This window comes from Rhipicephalus sanguineus, chromosome 5, assembly GCF_013339695.2.
Source record: "Rhipicephalus sanguineus isolate Rsan-2018 chromosome 5, BIME_Rsan_1.4, whole genome shotgun sequence".
Lineage (NCBI taxonomy): Eukaryota > Metazoa > Arthropoda > Arachnida > Ixodida > Ixodidae > Rhipicephalus > Rhipicephalus sanguineus.
Genome location: NC_051180.1, coordinates 129,335,000 through 129,359,640, shown reverse-complemented (window position 1 = coordinate 129,359,640; position 24,641 = coordinate 129,335,000). Strand labels below are relative to the sequence as shown.

Below are 24,641 nucleotides of genomic sequence, written 5' to 3'. Positions count from 1 at the left end.
TTCATACATCGTTTTGGCAAGTAAAGCCTTGGAAATTATTATTGTATCATTATTGGAGATATTGCTGATGAGCCTGTGTGCAAAATTTTACGTTCGAAATGCAAGTGAAAGCGTCACGAAAAGCTAGAAAAAAATAGCCGCTTTTGATGCCGAAGCTTATGAAATTTCACCATTACCACTCGCTGGAAGCATGTCAAGGGCGTGACCTGAAACATCTAGCTCCTTAGCCTGAGATAAGATGGCGCTCAGGCATCTTAAAGGGGTGCTGACACAAAATTTCGCAGCCGAGATAGCCTACAGGATCGATATCTGCGAACATGCATATATCATCTGCAAAATATCAACAGCGAACATATCTTGGAAGGTATTTTACATGAATTTTGAAGTTTGCGTGCGCCGAGCATCGCTTCCTCAAAAGTGACTCACTGTGACCCCCCTGCTTCCCTCACGTCACCACACTGCAGTCAGTACAAGTTATGACGACGTCATAGCCGCCATTTTAGGGGCGAAGCTCCTTAAGGCGGCACCTGTTCGTCCCTCGTAGTAGTGCGTAACCAGTCGTAACGCTAGTACCAGATCTTGACCTCCAAGGTGGTGCCGGTGGGAGATTTTTCCTGTGTGTTGTTGAACGATAAAAAATTCGCAGCGTGCGCGTTAACTAAAAGCCGAATTCTTCTGTCTCTCATTCCCCATTAGCAGCCATTGGCATGTTCCAGTAGGAAACGTTAGTAGAAGTAGAAGTGTAAGTGTTAGCTAAAAGCCGACTTCTGTGTCTCATTCCCATTAGCAGCCATTGTTTACCTCCAAGGTAGTGCCTGGTGAGATTGATGAAATAAACCAACGAAAGACGCCAGGTGTTTTCTAAAGCAATGGTTTTCTAAACAATGAAAATTCACAGCGTACATGTAAAATTAAAGTGAGCTGCAAGTCGTCATAACTCTCATCGAACCTTTAGTATAAACGCGCCCGATCTCACGTCGGTGATGATGTACTGGGCAGAATTCACGGAAGATTCACGGTTTACCGATGAACCTCCGCAGCTTCGCCCACTCATCATCATTCACTCCGTGGATATGCTGTGATTTTTTTCTTTTTGCCGCTTTTGCTGCAGCAGACTACTACACGGTGGCTGCTCACGAGTTCGTGGCCGCGGCGTACGCGTTGGAAGTTCTGTGTTTGGCGACACTGCTGTCCCATTTCCTGTTTGAGTGGACTTCTTGATGTGTACCATGCGGAAGTGCATCACAGTTCTGTGTGCTGATGTGGTGGTGCTGATGCTAGGTGATGATAGTTGCACCCGGCGGCTTGTCGTTTTTGGAGCTCTGTCAAACCAAAACTGAGACTGGTCGGTAATGAGGAGCCTATAATTCATTATCTGTCGCACACGGCAGCAAACGATGTGTCGTGTTATGACTAACAATCCCCAAGCAACACATTGCACCAAAAAACCTGAGGTCAAAATTTTTGTGTCAGTGCCCTTTAAAGACAGCGTGCTTGCTTGAACCTGTGTCATGGAGACAACCATTGGGTGCATGTGTCATCTGCTTAGGTGCGGTTTGAAGGCTGCTAACATGAATACGAGCATACTACTGGTCTTGTGGCTGTGCTAATGTCTTTTCTGTGGTACGGTAAAAGCTCGTTAATTCGACACCCGTTAATTCGGAAATTCAGATAATTCGGACAGGTCTATTGGTCCCGGCCAAAGTGCATGTTAATCTATGGGACCAAACCTTCGTTAATTCGTCAGAATTGGGCTCCGCACCGCTTAATTCGGACAAATGCTGACGGCTGCCGCTACACAAAAGTGTGGTAAAGCATCGCTGGCACCACTGGAGCGAAACCGAAACCTGAGTGACATCGCCATCGTCATCAACTAGTGGGGGCGATCGCAGCGTCACCGAAACGTCGGTGTCGTCTTTCTTCGCTCCAATGCGCCTCCGACTCCGACGCCATTTTCCCTTGTGTTGTGTCGACACCGTTTCTTCTTGCGGAGTTCTCTTATTTTTCCCCGTTGTGACCGTGTTTACATGTGAGGCCCGAGCATGCGGTAGTAGCTCACAATGGCATCGACGAGTTATCAGCCGAGTCCATCGACGATGACTGTCCGACCTTCGATGCTGTCCTTCCCACAAATATGACCCTTCAGGACTACATCGCGATTGATGATTGTGTCGCCACGACTGGTCTTCTGCATGATCAAGAAATTATTAATGATGTCGTGACCTCATCGTCGCACCTCACGGGAAGTCTCGGAGGCGCTTTTGATATTAGAGGACGTTTGCCTGAGCACTTGCAACAGTTTGCGTGCTGTTGGCCGTTTGGAAGAGTTAAGAAAAATTGTAATGTCAGCCGGAATCTGCGCGAAAACGCAGACGACCATTACAAATACTTCAGCAAATAAGGTATGCCTCTGCAACTTGATTTTAATGTTGTTTTTCCTGTTTATTCGTTAATTCGGCATTCGGTTAATTCGGACATTTTTTCCGGTCCCGTGAAATCCGAATTAACGAGCTTTTACTGTATATACCATATTTACCTGATTGCAATGCGAGCAATGGCTTTTCATTCTGTTCATGATAAAAAAAAGAACAATGTAACGTGAACCTTCACTGCAGAAAAACATTACGTTTATTGATCAAATCTCACAGCCAAATAGTGTGCTTTTTCAGCAGCGAGATCACTTAACTCGTCTTCCTCAGAGCTTGAGTGGAGAGCGAAATTCTCCTTGTCACTGACCACTTCCCAGATAGTAGCATTGTCTTTCCTACCGTTGAGTTCACTTGGTATGGAACACTTCTTAAACAATAAAACACTCCCTTATTTTTTGTCCTACTTCATTGTGAAGGCTGTGGCAAGGGCCATAGAAGCCTTTGCAAGCAGGCTTGCACTCGAATAGTCTCGTCCGCTAGTGTTGCCACCCATGACTTGTCGATTCCTTGATGTCAAGCCCTCCTGTAACTTCACATTTTTCGGGCTCTGCTACCATCAGAATGGTTTTCCATTTGAAATGGGTATTGTACTTGGCACAACGTGTAGCCATTGTTCCGCAAGCAAGGTAATGCAAATTTCTGGTGGAACTGTCCACTGCACACTTACGAAACCACTCACATGACCTGTCACACACTGGAGGAATGCCCAAACAAAGAAAAATGTTTTGACTTGTGAAGGATACGGAATTCTGCATGCTCACGTTGCCAGCAAGTGTTGTAGAACCACTGAAACTGAAGATTTTTGCTCAAATCGGGCGCATTGCGGCATTTTTTTTTTTACTAGTGTCCGATTGTAACACAAGGGTCACTCTATAATGATGAAAATGTGGGGGAAAAAAAACTTTTGTTAAAATCTAGTAAATGCAGTACTGCACAATCATAAGGAATTTAATTTAGCCAAAAGAAAATTTTGGAGCAGTTGGCCTCTAATCACACCGCACGCACTGAACGAAATATGTCTGAAAGTTCTCGTGCTCATTCCTGATGGTTTTCTTCTTTTGCATTTTCAGGAAATGGAAGGCCCTAAGGACATGGGAGCCACTGCTGTCCTTGAAATTGACACAGAAAAGAGCAAGGACGCCCAAAGCATATTTGAACGAGCACAGCAGATTAACAAGGTGAGTCACTCGGAAAGTGCAACAAAAGATGCTACCAAAACCTTGCTGGAGCGGTCACTCCTCACAAGTACTGCGTTCATTAGTGGTGCACAGTATCAAACATCTATGAAGATGCCATGTTCTTGCATTCTCTTCAGGAACTGAAAGGGAAGGAAGATGACAAGGTTTACAGGGGAATGAACAATTACGCGCAGTACATAACGAAAAAGGACACGGCACAAGGAAATGCATCGAGTGGAATGGTGAGGTGAGTAAATCTGACTTTGCCACGCTACCTCTTGCACCCCAAGATAACGTATTTAATTCGTACCATTTGTCAGACCCATTGCGAACTTTACTACCTTAATATTGTGACTAAAATACCGTATTTTCTCGCATATAACCTGCATAAAAAAAACCCGGAAAAGTGTGCATGTAAAGTGGGGAGGGTGTGGGTTGTGTGCATATATTTTTTTCTTTTTGTAGATTTAAAGTTAGGGGTGCGGTTTATATGCAGGCGTAGGTTATATGCGAGAAAATAGGGTAACTTTTACATTCAGTACACAACTTTTCGTTAATACGAGGGCGGTCCGATAAGTACTTAGCCTCACCGCGAGAGCGCGACGCTATCGCATGAGACACATACCGAGGTTGAGTACGCTCTCTTAGAGGGACACATGCAAAGGTCCAGTCGAATTGGGCTCGCGGTTTAGTTTTGCCGCTTGAGGAAGCAGGTGATTATCGTGTGTCCGTTAAAAATTAAAAAAGAGCAATATCGGTCAGTGATTTGATTCTTGTTTTTCGAAGGGAAATCGAGCAGCGAAATCAAAGAGCGACTGGATGCCGTCTACGGTGAGTCTTCTCATTCGATGGCAACCGTCAAAATTGTTCAACGAGTTTTAATGTGTTCGCACGTCAGTTTTTGATGAGCCTCGCCCAGGGGCCCCGTAACGGCTACCACGGCCGATAACGTGGCAAAAATCCACGACCTCGTATTGGCAGACCGCCGATTGAAGGTGCGCGAGATAGCTGAGACAGTAGGCATCTGAAAAGACCGCGTAGATTATATCCTGCATGAAATTTTGGGCATGAGAAAGCGGTCGGCACGATGGCTGCCGCGTTTGCTCACTCCGGACAACAAGCGCGTCCGTGAGACCACTTCAGAGCAGTGGTTGAAGCTGTTTAAGCGTAATCCGAAGGAGTTCCTGCGTCGTTTTGTGACCGTCGACAAAACATGGCTCTACTGGTACACACCAGAGACCAAAGAACAGTCGAAACAGTGGACTGCACCCAGAGAACCTGCTCCGAAGAAGGTGAAGGCTGTCGCATCGGCCGGAAAGGTGATGGCCGCCATTTTCTGGGATTCTCAAGGTGTGATCTTCGTCGACTACCTTGAGAAGGGCAAAACGGTGACAGGACCCTACCACGCCGAATTACTGGGCCGATTCGACGCCGAATTCGAAAAAAACGGCCACATTTGGTGAAAAAAAAAGGTGCTCTTCCACCATGACAACGCGACCGCTCACACCTGCGCCGTCGCCGCGGCCAAGTTGGTCGAACTGGGCTACGAAGTGGTGCCCCATCCATCGTATTCCCCAGATTAGGCCCAGAGTGATCTCTTCTTGTTTCCCAACTTGAAAAAGTCACTCGCCGGACAAAAATTTGAGTCGAATGAAGAAGTTATCGCCGCCACAGAAGCCTGCTTTGCAGCTCAGGAGAAAACGTATTTTTTTGACGGGATCAAGAAGTTGGAGGATCGCTGGGTCAAGTGTATAGAGTTAAAAGGGGACTATGTTGAGAATTAAATCGACACCATTCCAAAATTTTCGTTTTTCTTTTGAAGGCTAAGTACTTATCGGACCGCCCTCGTATAAGGGAAGAGCAGCAAGCAATGATCTCTTTTAGACAAACTTCCTGTAATATCATTGATGTAAAAAAGGGCACAAGATGTCACTCCTGCTGTTGTGAAACGTAATTTAGTACTATGCATTTAATTCTCAAACTAATGAAGATGTTTGGTGCGAGTCACCATAGACAGGCTATGTATGTTCATGTAGAGTCGGACAAATGCTGTAGTTCTTCATTGTGAGCTACCATTTTAATGTGGGAAATCCTCTTAGGTCAAGCTGGAAGTTTATTTTTGGCTGGACACATAGGTGTGCACACAGGGGGGGCAGGGGGGGCGGCCGCCCCTCTAATAACCTGTGAGAGGGGGCGCAAAATCTGCCCCATACATTGACCCCCCTAGTCACGTAAGAGGGGGGGGGGGGGCAAAATCTGCCTCGTACATTGACTTACAAGGGGGGGGGGGTGCTGCGATGAACCTTCGCCCCCCCTGATGGTGTACCCTGCACACGCCTATGGCTGGACATTCACTTTCCGCTAAGCTCCACCAAAACTGATGCTGCCACTTAAAAGATCTCTATTGAGCTCACTGTTAGGGCTTGTTTCTGAGTTGTCAACTTCAAATTATTTGTCTAATGCCAATTTTTGAATTGAAATAACGAAAAGTTTGAGGCTTTAGGAAGGTAAAGCTCCCAGCTGAAACCTCCAGTTGGAATTGAATTAACTGGAGTCGAAGCAACGGAAACTTGCTGCAGTGCTTCATACCAGTTCTAGCCATTGGCATTGGCTGGATTCATCGTCTTCTCTTTTGTTAGGCCAATGTTTCTGGTGACTCAACTCTAATAGAAAACTAAAAGCTTAGCATGGGCTTTGCAGAGAGAATTTTTGTGTTAACATGTGAAGCTTTAGTTGAAAAGGATAGTACATGAGCACGACACTGATTTATACAGGGTGTCCCAACTATCACACAGCAGGATTTCAAAAAAGAGGAGTGGCGCTACGCGAAACAGACCTAGTAATCATGACATAAATCTGTAGGAATTAAAGTGGTTCCGCTTCAGTTCTTCTACACTTACAATTATTTCACTACTACAGCTAATGATTACAAATAATGTTTGCTATACTTTCCTTGATTTCAATATCTCTTGGTTTTGTTGTGTCTGACAGAGAAACGAGTCCTTGATCAACTCCCATGCTTTCATTTATTCTTGTGCTCATTACACTGAAACCTCGATACAACGAACATGGATATAACGAATTATCGGTTATAACGAAATAAATGAAGAATAGTCATGCCATAGATACAGTGTTACAAATAATCGTTTATAACGAATTTTCGGGTATAACGAAGTTATTTTCGTGGCAGATGTGACTGTTATAATGAGGTTTGAGTGTATTTTCAATCTGTATTTCAGGAAAGGCCCTATAAGAGCTCCTGAGCACATTCGCTCTACAGTCCGGTGGGACTACCAGCCCGACATATGCAAGGACTACAAGGAAACTGGGTTCTGTGGATTTGGAGGTAACATTACATATTACAGTCTTGTGGCATAATGCCAGCCGGGGTTAATGGTTATTTGCTGAGAATACGGCTTTTTTCATAATGGCGCATCTAGACTGTCAGGGCTGTGTAAGCGCGCTACCACTTGTGTCGTGTAGTGTGAACTGACACACCAGGACCTTATTATTTTTTTGTTGAGGAGCTATAATGAAGCATGCATATAACAGAATTCTTTATAAAAACGCTTTTTGGCCAGTCATGTGAGATTGTGGAACTTTGATTATATAAGTGTACTAGTGTTCTACTGTGCTCATTGCCTCCTAACTGTTTTTGTTTGGAATTACTTTGAATTTTATAAGCTTCTCCTACTTTGCTAGTTAGCTTACGATACAAAAATTATTTAAAGAATGCCTGCTTTTATAAGACGAATACCAAAGAATGCAAATGAAGTTTTTTTCTTTTTTCTGTCGCAGCACATTAGCTTTTATTAAAAACTTGGCCGCAGTTACCTCGAATGTATCACTGTATCTCTTAATGCATTTATATGAATTTATAGGCAAGCTAACGCAATAACCTTTCTGACGTTCCACAATGGATTTTGTTTTGATTGTTGTCCACTATGCAGTGCTTACAAGTCACATGCTATGCAACACTTTAAATAGGTAGTATATGAGTTATGATTCTGTTGATTTTGATTACACTAATAAAAACCGGAAAGTACTAGAGAAGTACATTGTGAAATCTTTGAGTTGTTACTAGGCATTTTAGTTCTTTTTATCTGACTTCTGTTTCGGTTTGCATGCCTTCTTTTTGTCACCCTATAAATCACTAACAACATACTGAACTTTCAGTTGTTATAAGAGTAAATGCAATTTTTTTTTTTACACATGTAGCACCTTTTCACGAAGTGTGGAAATCTGCTTAAAAAGTAAGCGTTCAGTCAAAATGCCATTAAGACGAGCAGTTTGCATTCCTAGCAGTGTTTATATATTACATATGCTAGTGCTGTTGAAACAACAATTTACAGCATTGCCTCAAGTGGAAATGACCGCTATTTTTGCTTGCGTTGCTTTGTCCACCAGACAGCTGTAAGTTTATGCACGACCGATCCGACTACAAGCACGGCTGGCAGTTGGAACTTGAGATGGAGAGAAATCAATATCGTGAAGAAGACACCAGTCGTTATGAAATCAGTTCCGATGAGGAAGACCTGCCTTTCAAGTGCCTTCTCTGCAGGAAGTCATTTGTAGACCCTGTTGTCACAAAGTGAGTGGCCCTTTTACAGTAGGCCTGCTTTCTAGTTGTCATGTTTAGTCCCTCCATATTACATTTTTCCTGTCTAGTGGGTATGCAGTTGTCATGATTCAGAAGACAGATTGCAAAATGATTTGCACAACCTCAGTTTTAACTAAGGTATGCGTCTTCAGTGCCAGAGCCAAAGGTCGGGGTGGGGGGGTTCAACACCCCCCCCTCCTTGAATATATTCAGCTTGTGTGTGTATATATACATGCACACGTATAAATGCAGACACATGTACATATAAAGGTGACCCAGACAGCCTCTAAAGCATGCACGGGCCTCCTCATAGGCCGTGTGGGGTCGAGAGATGAGCCGCGCTCATGGAACACATGGACACAGTCACGCCGTCGGGCAGCATGAAGATGTGTACATTTTATTAATGCTTTTACAACGGCCAGCTCACCAGCCGAATCTAATACACATCTACTAGTAACATGCTAAATAACCAGATACATAATGCTAATACAACACACAAACAATATAACAAACACAAGCAACACAACGCATATACATAGTACAAGGGTGATTCCACGTAAGATCGAACAAACGATGGCTGGTCGACCTCTCAAATTTATTTCAAAATTTTATATATTATTGCCTGATGAGTGGAAAGAAGAGATCCGCAATTTGTTTTGCCGCCAAAAATTTTTTCGAAGCACAGGAAATCAATAATGACGAAGAGGTGGAGTGGAGCGCTCATCCGCTCTGCTGTTTTGGCCAACTTTCGTTATGAATTGCACAAAATATATTAAAGTTAGGTAGCTGAAATTTCTTTAACTAAATATATGCATGTTTTTGCTTCTGCTCAGGTATCTTTGGTTTTTATGTGCAGTGTAGATGTTTTTATAAAAAACCTCAAAATTGGCCCAGGGAACGTTATTTTCTTTACTTTGAACGTCCTTATCTCAAAAAAGCCTTGTACCAGAACGACAAAAATTCCGCATTACGTTCTTCGCATGCTTATCTACCAAACTGCCGAATCTTATAATTATATAGCGTTTCAGTAAAGAGATATGATCGGGCTAAGTTCAAGAAAACACCGAACAATGCAAACTTCTGACGACAATAAAAAAAAAACCATTGTTTACATTTCGTAAACTTTGTCCACTTGTTCTCCTCCACATCAGCTTTCACAATCATTAAAAACATGTTGCATAATGTCGTTGCACTAATAGTTACGGCCCCTCCAATAAGACCCTAAGGCAAGGAGTGGCAATTCCGACTTCTTGCCCAGCAAGTGTATAAAATGCAGGCAGGATTGAATTTCTTTTTATTAAAAGGCCAGCAGTACCAAAAAAAGTGTCGACAGCACTGAAGACGTTAATTTTGAAATTATTTGGTCACTGCACTGGCCACGAGCGCGGGGCTACCAAGCAGGCGTGCGCGCACCCGAGATGCTCGTTGTAAAGCCTGTTTCACATGCGAGCGACTGAGCGGCGGGGCCCGCGGCGATTGAGCGGCGAGAGGACGCTCGGACGCGGCTTCGTTTCACATGCACCGCTATTGCGCGGTGCGCACCTCTGCGATGCGCAGTGATGGTTGTGGAAAGCGCCCGTTACCCGCGGGTTTCCTCTCTCCGAGTTCGCTTGTTTTGGTGCACTTGGGTTGCGAGTTTCACCAGCCTTCTACTTCGGTGCTCGATTTTCACGCGCCTAAACCTTGAATGACGAAAATGTGCAGTGTATCAGAGTACAATTAAACTTCAGTAGTCACGTTTATTTCTGTTCCAGCTTTCTTTTTTTACCACGCAAGTCTTCTTGCACGCCCATACACTTGGCCATGGAAAAGCAAAAGAAAGAATTGGTTTTTGTGGTTTTAAGCTTTCACAGTGCTTTCGGTGGCTTTTGCTCTTGAATGCCGCAAGGCATTGGTGCGCCGTCTGGGCCGGCAACCATTGCAAACCCACAATGTCGTCGTCTGAGGGGCTCGCATTTGTCGTCATCAGGGTACGTGACCATTGAAAAAAAAAATAGAAAACAGTAAACTATTCGAACGTGCTGGGCCAGAGTAGAAAAAAAAAAAAAAAACTGAAACATGTCCTGCTACCAACAAGTGCGCAGTGCCGTAGGGTCCCCCTGTACGGACCTGTGCTGGTGCCACGATTTGATAAAGATACAAAAGAACGAAATGACACGTGCAAACGATTTGTCTGCTTTGATCGAAGCGCAGTCAAGAACAACAAAAGGAAAGGAACGGCGTTTCTACACTGCCAGCTCGTTACAGCGAATGTCGTCTGCTAGGAAACAGAGTTCCTCCTGGAGCACGCGCCCGCTCCTCGACTCCGCCCCTGCAATCACGTGCTCCCCACGTCACTGCTCTCCCATTGGGTGACCTTGGGCAGCCGCTCTGCCGCGAGCGAATTTTTCCAACTCCGGCGATCTCGATCGCCGGCGTTACGAGCGTTCACTGCTCGCTCTTAAAACCTGTTTTTGGGCTCCCGCGACGGCAGCCGCTCCGCTCTTGGAGCAAAATCGCTGGCATGTGAAACAGGCTTAAGAGGCGGCGCAGCGAGAGCTCGTTTTCGCGTCCTCAGACCGATTGAGTTCGAAACAGCAACATCTCTCGGGTGACTTGAACGCACGTGCACTGGAGCTTCGCTATTTTATCCACCCTCTGTTCGCATCGCAGCTAGGCGCTGATAACACGGCGGAGATGGAAGCAGATGAAAACTCTATAAGGGAGCTATGAGCACTTGCTTCACGCACGCTGCTGCCTGAGAAACTGCACTGCGCCAGTTGCGATCAGTGAAAAGCATGAACGTGGTGCTCCAGTGGCAAAGAAAAAAATATGGAATGTCAAAGGAAAGAAAAGCAAAGCTATCGGTAACCGGATGCGCTTGCCTATCTTAGATGTCGGCAGCAGACGGCCTGAATTGGCTGCACATTCGGTGCGCTGTTCACACTTCATTCGGCGCGGATAGTTCTTGTGCTTTGCTCTTGCTCTACTCCTCCTGTGCGTCTCATGGTGAGAAAGTATAGCTCGGAATGAGTGTATTGTGGAGACTACCTTTCGAAGCACAAGAAGCTTAAAGGAGTACTGACACGAATTTTAAAAAATTTCGGATTGTCCCTCTAAATAAAAATACCGGTGTTGAGAAACCTAAAACGACTATTGTGGTGCCTGGGAATGCATCGTATATATTTTAATTAGTGCCACCTTAAAAAGACACTTTCGGTTTCGATATCGAGGGGGTGGCTTCTCAGTGTCGTTTCATAGCAGTGTGACGTCACGGAGTTACAGAAACTCGCGACGTACTAGCGGCAAATCCGTCATCTGCTCGTGGTACACATAAACAACGATGAGTGAATGTCGTCCAGTGACCCTGACAGTGATTTCTACGATTTAGGCTGCATGCAAGATGCAGAACTCGCAAAATCGGGGGAACTGTCTTGACTTGTCCTTGCAGTGGGGCTGGCTTGCAGATGCTCAGCGTCGAAAACTTCAAAGTCAAATTAAAATATTTTATACGCGTTCTCCAACTCCAGTGTGTGGACAGCGTTGACACTGCATACCAACGAAGCAAAAAATGTCCCTTTTGCGATGTCTCAAAATCGTGTCACTACTCCTTTAATTATTGCAAAGAAGCCAAAATTTCGCAGTTATCGACCTAGACATAAATGCTTTGAAGGAACGTTTAACGCCCGAAAGATCACTGACTGCAAGTGAGACGGACTACTTGTGCTACGTGTGCTTTTGCTACCACTGCAATGAAAGATCTTCACGGAACGCACAGTTTAACGATGACATTCGTATGCCCCCTGAAAAAGAAATCGACGTCATTAACCAGATCACTGCGACTACCGCTGTACGTGCGTTCAAGTCACCCCAGAGGTGTTGCTGTTTCGAACTCAATCGGTCTGAGGACGCGAAAACGAGCTCTCACTGCGCCGTCTCTTACAGCGAGCACCTCGGGTGCGCGCGCGCCTGATCGGTAGCCCCGCGCTCGTGGCCGCTGCAGTGACCAAATAATTTCAAAATTAACGTCTTCAGTGCCGGCGACACCTTTTTCGGTACCTGCTGGCCTTTTAAGAAAAAGAAATTCAATCCTGCCTGCATTTTATACACTTGCTGGGCAAGAAGTCGGAATTGCCACTCCTTGCCTTAGGGTCTTATTGGAGGGGCCGTAACTATTAGTGCAACGACATTATGCAACATGTTTTTAATGATTGTGAAAGCTGATGTGGAGGAGAATAAGTGGACAAAGTTCACGAAATGTAAACAATAGTTTTTTTTTATTGTCGTCAGAAGTTTGCATCGTTCGGTGTTTTCTTGAACTTAGCCCGATCATATCTCTTTACTGAAACGCTATATAATTATAAGATTCGGCAGTTTGGTAGATAAGCATGCGAAGAACGTAATGCGGAATTTTTGTCGTTCTGGTACAAGGCTTTTTTGAGATAAGGACGTTCAAAGTAAAGAAAATAACGTTCCCTGGGCCAATTTTGAGGTTTTTTATAAAAACATCTACACTACACATAAAAACCAAAGATACCTGAGCAGAAGCAAAAACATGCATATATTTAGTTAAAGAAATTTCAGCTACCTAACTTTAATATATTTTGTGCAATTCATAACGAAAGTTGGCCAAAACAGCAGAGCGGATGAGCGCTCCACTCCACCTCTTCGTCATTATTGATTTCCTGTACTTCGAAAAAATTTTTGGCGGCAAAACAAATTGCGGATCTCTTCTTTCCACTCATCAGGCAATAATATATAAAATTTTGAAATAAATTTGAGAGGTCGACCAGCCATCGTTTGTTCGATCTTACGTGGAATCACCCACAAGGTATCGCGAATGCGGCGTTGCCGACGTTAGACTCACCACGCAGGGCCCGCGGGAAACGAGCCGCGTCCCTAATGGCCTTCCCGGGAACGACTGTCGCTGACCACGCCAAGCCGCCTGAGAGACTCGCTGTTGTTTCCTGTGCGCCGGCCTAACCTTTCTCTCGCCAGGTGGCACTGCTGGCGCCACCGCTCTAACCCTACCTTACAGGAGCACAGCGCCACCTCTTCGTCGGCGGCTGTTAAAGCTAACTGCAACTAATCCACGAGACACGTGTGCACCATGATGCGCAAACGATTTTACAGGGGGTGATAGCACCCCCACAGCCACCTGCTATATTTGTACGCATGCCACAGTTCCGTCAGTGTATTTGTCTCAGTGTTACTATGTGGTTGACTATGTCTTTATGTGCTTAAACTTCTGGTGGGATGTGGTACATGGGTCAGGTGTTGTGAAACACGTTTAGCCGGCCCTTTTTCACCTTGCAGTGTACTTTTTTCAACACAAATAAACAGTCAACGGCTACTACTTTGTTTAATTCCAACCACACAAAATTCCACCAAACCTCTGACTTCAGTCTCTTTAGGGGAGACATGGGCTGTTGAGGTATTTTCTGCATTTTATGGCTAAACATGATCAGGATATGTACACTTGTTTAGTTTTTCATGCCTATTTCAAATATGCAATCTTCTTTTCCTGTAATGAAAGAACTGCACAGCAGAAAAGAAACATTATTAAATAGGTGGATCTAGAATATGTAACAAGTGCTGTGCTTCAAGCAGTTTTCTAATCAAACCATAATTAGTCATTCTACAGCTGATCAAAGTTCCATGTCTGTAGCCATGGTTACCAAAAATAAAAACAAAACAAAAATCATACTTTTAAGTTATGTGCGGAAAATCAAAATTATGTTTTCAGCACAACTATTTCATATACATATTGGGCCTTATGTAAAAAAAGGAATAAGAGCATCTCTTGATGTTTTAAGTTATGAGATACCACTCTGACAAACTAAAAAAACTGACCAAAGAAACGTGTTTTGAGAAATACCGAGAAAAAACAAAAGCCTTCAACTTGCATGCAGCTTACACATGTAACATAAAATGACATTGTGACTAAAAATGTTCCTATAGTTATGAAAATATGTGCACATGCTCAAGAATTGTTGTACATTTTAAAAATGCAGTAAAGAAACACTGAGTTGCAACATTAACAACATTTTTAAGGTCACTACTTAGTTATGACTCATTTTAGAGCATGCAACAGAACCAGCTCATTGTTTCACTCTGTCTTCATGTGTCTGAAATAACACCACTAAACCACCAGCTTGCAGCAGGCACGTAGCCAGAGATTCTTTTCGGGGGACACCTCCTTGATCTGAAATGGGGGTCCGGCAGGCAGATGTGCTCTGTTTGAGCTCTGTATGCCATGGCAAAATAAAAATTTCGGGGGGGCACGGGCCCAGTGTGCCCCCCACCCCCCTGGCTATGCCACTGGCTTGCAGGTCACCTCAGGCTTGTGAACTGCTCGTTCTCTGTACCTGGTACCTAATGTGATGCCAATCATTGCAGGCATTCCGAGAGAAAACATTCTTTCCTTTCTTTTGCAGGTGTAAGCACTACTTTTGCGAAAAGTGTGCCTTGAAACACTACAAGAAAACAACGAGGTGTTACGTCTGCAACATACAGACCAATGGTGTTTTCAATCCTGCAAAAGGTAACCAACTTGTGTGATTTGCTGCTTTAAACATGATTACTATATTTACGCCTGCATTTCATTGCCATAGTCCAATTGATCATCAGTATTTTCATTTATGTGCGATGTGGTCACTGGTTAATTCTGTTCTTTGTTCAAGTACTATATCCTTCTATGCAGTTGTTCATTATATTGTATAAGTGTATTGAGAGGCTCTCGTGGTTAAGCTTACTCAACGTGCGCATGCTTCTCTGTTATACCATGTTAGCCCATGCTGATGTTTGGTTTTTGAATAATTTGTTGCTGCTTATCAGAGTAATTCATACTACCATTTGTGAAACACATGCTGATTAGGTCTATCATGCGTCTTCTTTTTTTATTTTTGTAAAAGTAACAGGCTGTCTTCAAAGTAGTAGAGGCAGCTGCGTTTATTCTGCTTCTAGATGCCACAACCTTGTACAGGCTCAATACTCAGTAGGTCTTATGCTCAGAACAAAGTAACTCTACACAGAATCCAACAGGCCCCTAGTTATTCGTTTCTTGCAGGCCAGGCTCTGTACGGAAGCTGAAACTACGTCTGAAATAAATTCACCTATACATTAATACAGCTTGATCACTAGCTTCTTATCCAGACTTGATGCAACTTGACCTGTGTGAACATTGAATTTTTAAGCCAGTAGAGAATTCATAGGCATTGGTAGCAACACGCATTATTGTTTAGCGGGCTTATCCTTTTTTTTAAAACTTTCAGCATGAACAGCGATGCAACAGAAGTACATTTGTAATGCATTGGGGCTAAAAAGTGTCAAAAAGTGGTGCTACTAGCAATGCTGCCGCCATCAACATCGCCTTTTTTCCTGTACACCATAAACAGTAACAAGTTTACGAAACAACGCAAAACTATCTAGTGTTATGTGTCCACTTTTTTTTTTCCTATAGGGCAGGAGCTGTAGTTTAAAAATGTAGAGTTAGTACGGATTCTAGAGGAAAAGCTCCCCATAGGGCCCATGCATTAGAATCTCCGATTGCAAGGGCGCCGCCATTACACTACCATGCGAGTGTTACCAGCTCCTGAGACGCATGCTAGACTTGACGGTGGTATTCAGTTTTCATCGTAATTAATGAAAGCGAGCTCACGTGGAATATAGTCGTATGTGTAAACAGAAAGCGCAAGCGACGACGCACTGAGACTCAGTCGGAAGATGCGCAATCGGCTGTGATCTCCAACTTGAGTGGATATATAGTGGCACCATCTAGCAAAAGTGCCTGCAAACACATCATCCTGCACCGCGAGTTCTGCGCACAGTAAATTGCCTAAATGGCCTTGAATCTTTCCTAAAAATCTTCTGAAGTAACAACGAACACTTCCCACACATTTGTAACTCGTCAGAATGCCCGTGCTTGATTTATATTGCCAGTATTACTAACATTGAATAGCGCTAACCTTAGCTTTTAAATAATTGCAAAGGCAACACCGACAACGGTGGGGTAATGGCGGTGTTCTTGTGGTCGGTGCTCCTTCGGCCCAGCTTTTCCTCCAGAGTCTGTACTAACTCTATGGTTAAAAAGGCTGCCACAATAGTTCCGTTGTGCCACTGTGCGTAGAACAACTTGCTAGGAGAGATGAAAAAACTTTGAACATGGAGTGTCGCTGGAGCCGACGTTTGAACAAGCGGTCTTGTCTTCTCCAAGGCAGAAACTGCCTACCTTGTAGATGAATTAGATACAGTAGAATCTCAGTAAATGGAAATTGTTCAAGTGGAATGGCTGCTTAAATGACAGGCTTACCTCTGATTTGGTTGGTTTTGTGTCGGGGTGCTCACACATGCCGATGCGTCGTTCTCAGTATACGAAACTCCTGTTAAATGGAATGTATTTTCCCAGTTCCTCTAGGTTCTGTCTTAACAAAATTTAGTAAAATGTATTCAATTCCACAACGTTTTCATTCTTTTTTTCATTGTTTTGTTTGACCTCTCACAACCTCGGTGCTTTTTAAATGATTACTGGCTGTTTAGAGGCAAAAGAAAAGCAAAACATTTTGCCAAAGTATCCTACCCACACGAAAACAAGAGGCCAACCTATATCTTGTTGCAAAACCTGAATTGAAATAAAAAGTAATCCATAAGCAAACACACATTGTGACTAGAAATAAAATTGTTTACTTTTCTGCTGTTACAGTAAATATTCCAGCCAATAGCTGCGGGGTCAATTCCTAGCTGTAGCATCTGCATTGTGGTGGCAGTGGAATGGAAATATGTTTGCATACTTAGGTGCATATTTAAGAATTGCAGGTAATGAAAATTAATGCTGAGAACTCAGCTATGGCACCTTTCTGAGCCCATGCTTTGGGACGTCAGGCAGCATAATTTTATTTGTTTTTAATTTTTGAAAATAGGATGTAAGCATTAAAGTGGTACTGAGAACAAACGTTGAAGCCAAGCATACTCCGCCAGAAAAATCTCCTGTATACAGAGATGGCTCTGAGTAAGTGTGAAGATCGGGAAATGCTGATGAGATGTTTTATTTTGACATTAAAGTCAATTTTTGCATGGCACCCGTACTGATATCAACACTAGCATGACGTCAGGATACAGTATCAGTTCTGGTGACTTCACGCACCATTATGGCTAGTTGCGATGACGTCAGGTACCAAAACATACCAAATGGCCGCTTGTGTGTCACTAATAGAGCCACGGAGCGGAACGGTGGTGAAAACATGACAATATCTTGTCTGAGCACGTGACGAGAAGCTCATGCCGTGTCGTGATGTCCGGTTACAGTAGGGACCAAAGCTAGCCTTCTAAAACATGTCGTAATTAATTTTTCAGGGTGCACTTACGCTTACCAATACATATTCTAGGCTCTTGTGGGCTTGGCCTTTCATTTGACACAGAAAACGAAAACTGAGAATTTTCGTGTCGGTACCCCTTTAGCATCTCAATACTGCCACCGTAGGATCTTTTACGCGTCCCAGAAGAACTTGCACTGAGCATTGTATTTCCATAGCCTCTCTGGCAGGTGACTTGTTAGTCATTGTAAGTTGTAACGTTGCTTAACACTCCTGTGAGTTCTCAGTTTCTCTCCTGTGTGCTTTTCAGAAATAATACAGCGGTTGAAGAAAGCCAAGGAGGAAGGTGTACAGGAAAGCGAGGACGAAGAGGAACAACAGAAGGATGAACCACCACCTGCAGATGACAATGACGACGATAGTGACGATTGAACAATCGGCGCTAAGGTGCACTAGTGGAAGAGGTTAGCCAATCTTATGTGATTTTCACGATGCTAGAGGTGCTAACAATTGGTCGTCACTTCTTTTTATTCAAGAGTAGACAGTGAGACCTCATTGGTATGCTAAAGGGGCCCATGGGTGCAATCTTGTGTGCATTCCGTAATAGAACGTTTGTCCTCACCACATGCGATTGGTTGAGGTTTGCACCTAGGTCTCCCATTCATGACATTTACATGAGCCTCAACCAATGGCATGTGGCAGTGACGAACATTCTATTATGGAATGTTCCTCCTTGCTGTGCGTGATACAGTACACAGTAGTGCAGGCAATCACAAGGGCACTTATTGCTCCCTCTGCACAAGCAGAGTCATGTCTCGTTTATGAATTTGACTAAGCCTAGACCTGAATTACACAATGTAGCCTGCTGGCGAAACCCATTGTTCAATCGAGGACGTTTGGCTCACCACCCCAGGGGTGCAATCGCGGAACGATGCTATTCCCGATTCCAATGCCATATTCTATGCTATTCTTATCATCCACCACTTGCGGCTGGCTGATCGCGTTGATAACGCGGACGGACCGTCGTTCTGACCAATGGCCAAGCGCGAAAAGCACGAAAAGCATTGGAATAAAAAATAGAATCGTTCCGCGATAGCACCCCAGGGTATCAAGCGAGTAATGTTTACCTTTGATCGCCAAAAACCAGTGCCTTTCTCGTTCAGGGGTTAAGTCTCGCAAATGGGTGCGCTTTCGAAAGAACAGGAAAGCATCCGCGGGACAGTTCCCTCCGTTCCTGAGCAACTATTCTGTCAGGTTGCATCACCGTTGGACCATTCGCGCTATCTCTTGCACCACTGCGCAGCTACACTGAATCGGTGCAGCAAGTGCCATCAGTAGAAGCTGGATTACTGGGGATGTGACAACCATGTGGATAAAGCATTATATCAACGGATGGCAAGAGGGTCGAGTGTTTTCGAAAACTCTGGCATCAGGTTACACTTCCGATCAGATTAGGTTCACATATTCTCGGTAAATCATAACATGTAAAAAAAGTGCCCCCAGTATTGAGTTTTCTTATTTTTGTCCCAGCTCTGTCCCCACATTATCCTTCTTGTAATCCACGTGAATGTACTGCACAACTTTCAACCTTGCCATTCTTTCTTACAGGTTGAAAAACATTGTCCAGACACTGGAGCTTGCTGGCTGGACACTATGCGTAGCCCAGATGTGGACAAGGCTGCAGCGCGTTGATGTATTTTTCACTTCTCATTACTATATTATTGTCCATGTTGCCTGTGTATATAAACTCATCACTCTACTGAAAAATTTTGTGCTTTTCTTTTCCTGAATGAACTTCAGCCCAAGCTTGTTTGGATAGTGCGAGAGGAGGGTTGCGGAAAACACCCGTTGCAGGAGCTGTGCAGGAGGGGCGTAGCCAAGAGGGAGGGGTTGGGGGGGTTCAAAGACCCCCCCCCTCCCAAAATTTTTCAATTTTGCTTGTGTATATATACACGCACACATACAAATGCACGCACAAACATACATGAAGTATGGTTGAACCCCCTCAAAAAAAATTGCTGGCTACGCCCCTGCTGTGCAAGTGGAATAACGCAGGTGATCGCTGTACTATAGATGCAGTCACACCAGCTAGGTATAGCTTAAGTCACATTTTTGATGACGACCAACCATACAAGGGCTGTTTCGAACGGGACAGTGAAAATTCTTGGCCCATTTCAGCAAGCCACATAAGCCCATTATTTTAAACCTCTGACTATCAAGGTACAATGCATTGACCTCTTAAAGGGTACATATTCTCTCACCCTTTTAGCCAGTGTGCAATTTCTCATCTTTACGGCAGATCACTTGTGGTTGGTAGGTGCTGGCACTTTACTTTCTACATCCCTGTGCAGTGCATATACACAGCTTCAGCTGAATGTTGCAGCCATGGCACCAGCAAATTTTTTGCTGCGCATTATGATGTGTCCTTTATTGCAATGCAGGCCATTGCAGAAAGCACTTTGCAGAGGTGACCCAAGGACCTAGGAGCACCACATGGTTTCGGTAGCTCGTGGTTTGGGTAGCTGCAGGTCGGTATGCAGCCAGTTAAGCTGGGCACTCTTGGAGCTTTATGTTAATGACTTGTGTGGCTAGTATAGTGTCGCCACATTAGTCACCGATGCTGTTGAGCCGGTTATCACACTGCCACAGCATAAACTCTCAAGGATTTGTTCATAGCCTATAGAATTACAAAAATACCTGTAAGCTTCTTGTTTCACTGACCACAAAAGTAGCCTTAAAAAGTTTTCACTGTTGCTACGCTGAACGAAAAAGCATAAACTTGGCATTGTTTTTTTAGTGTCGGTTCAACCTATAATACCATATTTATTGCGAAATAGTGTAGACGACAGGTCAGTATGTCAAACTTTGTACACAAGGCCAGACTGGAAGGAAGACGTACAGGCAAAGCTTGCTCTATATTTGCTGTGTGGGCTTCTTTTGTCTTGGCCCCGCCACGGTGGTCTAGTGGTTATGGCGCTCGACTGCTGACCTGTAGGATCGAATCCTGGCTGCGGCGGCTGCATTCTCGATGGAGGCGAAAATACTTGAGGCCCGTGTGCTTAGATTTAGGTGAACGTTGAAGAACCCCAGATGGTTGAAATTTCCGGAGCCCTCCACTACAGCGTCTCTCATCATATCGTGGTTTTGGGACGTTAAACCCCAGATATTCTTTTGTCTTGCATACGTGTTGCTGAGAAAAAAAAATACTGAAAAAAGTAGTGTAGGCACGGTCCAACTACTACAAGCATTGCCTGGGAAGAAGCTTTAACCAACTTGACTTGTGCTTGAGTTGAAGACATCATCGCTGCCAATAAACTACGAAGTCAGGTAAAAAGACATTTCAAAATTTCGTGGTACTAGGATTTGGTTTACTGGGTCATGACTAGGGCGTTCCTTTGGGGGGCAGGGAGATGGGGAACTTGTGCATTGTTTTGACTATAGCTGCTCTTGGGGGGGGGGGGGGGGGGGGGCTGCACCTCCATGATGCCTCCTCCTGGCACTGCCCCTGTTCACAATGCAATTGTGCTCAGCAGTGGAATGGCCTGACCTGGCACATGTAATGTTCTGTGTAACCTGCTGGCTTCGATGCTGACATGTGCAAAGACAAGGTGGTCACTATGTTATACTTTAATACATACATTTACAACAGATTCCCAGAGGGTTCACTTTCTTTGGAATGGAAAGGAATCTTGATTACACGAAAGCACAGGGAAGAACAAGACATGCTACTTGTAATCTTCAGTTGTAAACATCCCCTGAAAAAGGAAAAAAAAAAGCAATGTTTTCAGTCGATTACGTTCCTAATTAGTGCAAGAATTCGATAGGCCAATATGTTGATTTGACACTCTACTTCAATGAGACACGATGGCGACACAGGTTCAGCAGCAAATACCAACCTTCGCTCGCCTAAGGATGGAGTCCTTGTTTGGGTCGTAGGGCTGATCCTTGGATGGTATTTCCAGAACTGCTGGTATCGACTGAGTGTGGTTGTCAATCGCATGCCTGATCATGTCGGCAATCTGCAAGGAAAGGTCAGACAACACGCATTTATTGCAACGCGAATGTGTACCAGGTATATGTGCAAACTTACGTTCTGATTTATCAGTATAATATCAATGTCTCCGCGTTTTACGAAACCTTTGAAGCAGTCTTCTATTTCGGATACACTTGTATCTGAAAGCAAGTGAAAGGTACAATCAATGCGACGTTCTCTGCAGTGAAGCAACGGTCGAAGCGAATGCCGGCAAAACTCACTCTTATCGACTACTTTGAAGTTGGGCTGTCTTTGCTTGTTGATCTCCCCAATTCCTCCGAGAAGAAATCCAACACAGGTGTCCTACAACATCAAGAATCGTTAGTTAGGTGATTGAATTCAAGAGCCGGGTGCTGGCACATTTGTGAGGGATTCAACTTATAATTCCACAAGGTAGCGAAGTCACAGATACTTCGTGGACGCTCATTCGAGTGCTTACGTATAATATAACCTAAACTAGACACGAAAGCGTTGGTGCGATGTCGGGAGGTGATACAAGGCACGGTAGATGCAAAAGCGAAACGACTTTCAGCAAAGCTTTTACGCCTCTTTGAGAAGCATGCTGACGATGTTTGCGTACTCACCTCGTCCCCTATAATAGCAATGAGCTTTCCTCTTGCGGCCATGACTCGATGTAAGCCGAAAACTACCGTAACGGCACTTGGAACCTCGTAGAGTCACGAGACGTCAAGCAGCTGAGCAACGGAGTTCGGACCAGACGAGCTCCGTGGGGTGTGTTCAATTTTGTCGTCTCAACTTGCCAAAGCCAGCTGTGACGTAGTCGACGCTCGTTGGCTGAAAGCAATCTTCAGCACATTAGAACGACAAATAGAAGAGGCTTGCTAAACCTTTCAACCAATCAGAAACTAGAAATGTTCTTTTTTTTTCATTGTTACATTCTGTAGGTTTCGGATTTGGCGTTTGCTTAAGTCTTTGGTCACTGTATGACTTTATAAATTGTCGCATCACAGTTCCAACTAAAAACTAGTTGTATGAACTATCGATAGTGCGTGCGACCATTGTAAAATATTTCAAGTAAGTTTATTATTTTGTTCAGAATACATGACGGTACGACGGTACAGCCAGTACAGCCGATCACGTATTCAGTCTGGTTACAATGAAGTTTTCTAGCACAAGATGCGGCTAGAGGTGTGCGAAGATGTAGCTTATAGTTACCTAAAAAACGGTCTGAACTCGTAAGAAAGCTAGTATGCCCGATTAAACGAGGCTCGAGTGACGAGGACTGGGAGCTGCACGACAACGTGTCCGCGTTTTAACGAGATCTACGTGAATTCTTTCGTCACGGTGGTCACGGCTCGCTTCGTGCTACTGGCAACGCTGTTTCGAAATCGGCCGCCCCGTCGGAAAGTTGGCGCTGCTAGCGCTAACATGGCGTACTTATCCTGTGGATAGTGTTTTGTAGTGTTTGTGATAGGAGGTATATTTTTGTTTCGTCGTGAAAAATCAAGGTCGCAGTGTGTTGTGCACTTCTACGGACCAAATGTTGGACGTCTTTGCGCTAGCCGCAACACTGCCCGGTGAGTGATTTAAGCGCGATCGGTGTCTTTGCTGTTATGTTGCGGCGGCTTCCGTCAAGTCTTCTTCCACGGCCGGGCCTCTGGGTCGGCATCATGGCCGAAACCTGAGGTCCCGTCCGTCTAGCACCACGCATGGCGTCGGACAGGTTACCGTACTAGTTGCATCAATAAAGTACACGCCAGCTAAGCTGCTGGGCCTTTGACGCGAGGCTTTCGCTCCTTTCTATGTAACGCCACAGCTAGCAACCATTTGACGCCTTGCATGCTCAATTGTTTGCGGCCAGTCGGGCACTTCGCGTCATTGTGCCGCATTTCCAGGGTGTTCACTCTAGTAGACTGTATTAACGTAGCGCATGTCAGTGTTTCCGTTCAGCTAATTCACCTCCTGCTCGCCATCCTACTGCATAAAGCCCCTGGCGCATGTAATTCGGTGACTACGGGTGAAGCACGCTTTTAGGGGCACCGCCATGCACGATCGTATTGACCACTACGCCCGGTGTTTTCTTCCATTCTCTGGTAGCGCTTCCATTTCGCGAGTTTTATCTTTAAGGTGGCTAAAATTTTCGATTTGACAGTTAGTGTGTCGCCTTGCGATGCGCTTTCTCTCGCGCATTTTCACAGTGTTCGAGGCAGGGGGTAATTAACGAGCACCAGGCTAATTACCATAACCGTCTCTTCTTCGTAGGACCTTTTAATTTTCCGTGTGGAGCAGGTGGGTGCACGGGCACTCGTTTAAAAGCCCCGTTCTAGGGCAGAAATTCGGCACCGGCGTCCTTTGATGGGCAGATAGTCGTCGTGGAACAGCCTAGTTTTCTCGGTATCGAAGCTCTTGCGAAATGGGATGGTTACGTACGTATCCAAGAGCGCGACTTGCGTGTAAGAACACTCCTGCGAGTAGGTGATCGTCTAGTCCCTTGACTGCGAGTGGCGATCGAGCGAAATAAAACAGCTGATCCAGCTTTTGTTACTGTCAAAAGAAAACGGCGCATGCGCGAATTGATTAGCACGTAAGCGAAGTCCTTGAGCCGCCGTCTTCCGAGTGTTTTAATGTGTGTGCTTCCCGATGTATAGTGCGTTTGAAAAAAAAGCTACAACAGCCATGTCTTGTACCGAAAATAGTTGGGGAAAAATTTGAAATGCACTGAATGTGCGCCGTAATGGCGAGCAGTGTCACAAGAAGGTAATAAAAGAAAAAAAGGAACTTTTAACACATCTATTTTTCTTGTGAAAAGTTTCGCACCACATTGTTTTGATAATATGTATGGAGGCACTTCAAACAAAGGTTGTCGAGTTGCGCGCACTTCTGTTATTGAAAGCCGTACTCCCGAACAAAGATAAGCTGTCACGCAGATGCTTGTGTTCTTGAAGTGCGCAAGTTTGTTGATAATCCGAAAAATTTACATCTCCATTTCCGTTTTAGTCGTCTGAAATTTTTTGTTGTTGTTGCTGCCTCATGTTTTCAAAGTGTGCACGGGCCTACAGCTTTCCTTTCTTCTCTTGTATTCTTAATAGCTTCACCTTTTGTTAGCCATCTGTGAGTGTTTATGTAGACCGGCAGGCTATTTTTACGACT

General features: G+C 44.5%; 3 protein-coding genes across 3 annotated transcripts in view; 2 read left to right on the top strand and 1 right to left on the bottom strand.

The window, feature by feature from the left end:
• The window catches only part of LOC119394969 (E3 ubiquitin-protein ligase RNF113A-like), a 25,231-nt gene extending 5,992 nt beyond the window's left edge, over positions 1-19,239 (top strand). The window contains exons 3-9 of the mRNA XM_049416036.1: positions 3,500-3,607; positions 3,745-3,854; positions 6,847-6,953; positions 8,015-8,198; positions 14,624-14,730; positions 17,808-17,961; positions 19,106-19,239. Coding sequence (XP_049271993.1) covers positions 3,500-3,607; positions 3,745-3,854; positions 6,847-6,953; positions 8,015-8,198; positions 14,624-14,730; positions 17,808-17,929 — 738 coding nt within the window. The 3' untranslated portion in view covers positions 17,930-17,961; positions 19,106-19,239. The remainder of the gene's footprint in view (positions 1-3,499; positions 3,608-3,744; positions 3,855-6,846; positions 6,954-8,014; positions 8,199-14,623; positions 14,731-17,807; positions 17,962-19,105) is intronic.
• Positions 19,240-21,117: 1,878 nt separating this feature from the next.
• Positions 21,118-22,302, bottom strand: LOC119394241 (V-type proton ATPase subunit F). Its single transcript, XM_037661526.2, has 5 exons — positions 22,115-22,302; positions 21,752-21,833; positions 21,588-21,670; positions 21,394-21,516; positions 21,118-21,252 (listed from the first exon to the last, which is right to left on the bottom strand). Exons 1-5 carry the CDS (start codon positions 22,154-22,156, stop codon positions 21,223-21,225), a joined length of 360 nt encoding a protein of 119 aa, XP_037517454.1. The 5' UTR covers positions 22,157-22,302; the 3' UTR covers positions 21,118-21,222.
• A 729-nt stretch (positions 22,303-23,031) lies between these two features.
• The window catches only part of LOC119394968 (histone-lysine N-methyltransferase 2C), a 31,141-nt gene continuing 29,531 nt past the window's right edge, over positions 23,032-24,641 (top strand). Inside the window, exon 1 of the mRNA XM_037662263.1 lies at positions 23,032-23,068. Within this exon, the coding sequence (XP_037518191.1) occupies positions 23,032-23,068 (37 nt within the window). The remainder of the gene's footprint in view (positions 23,069-24,641) is intronic.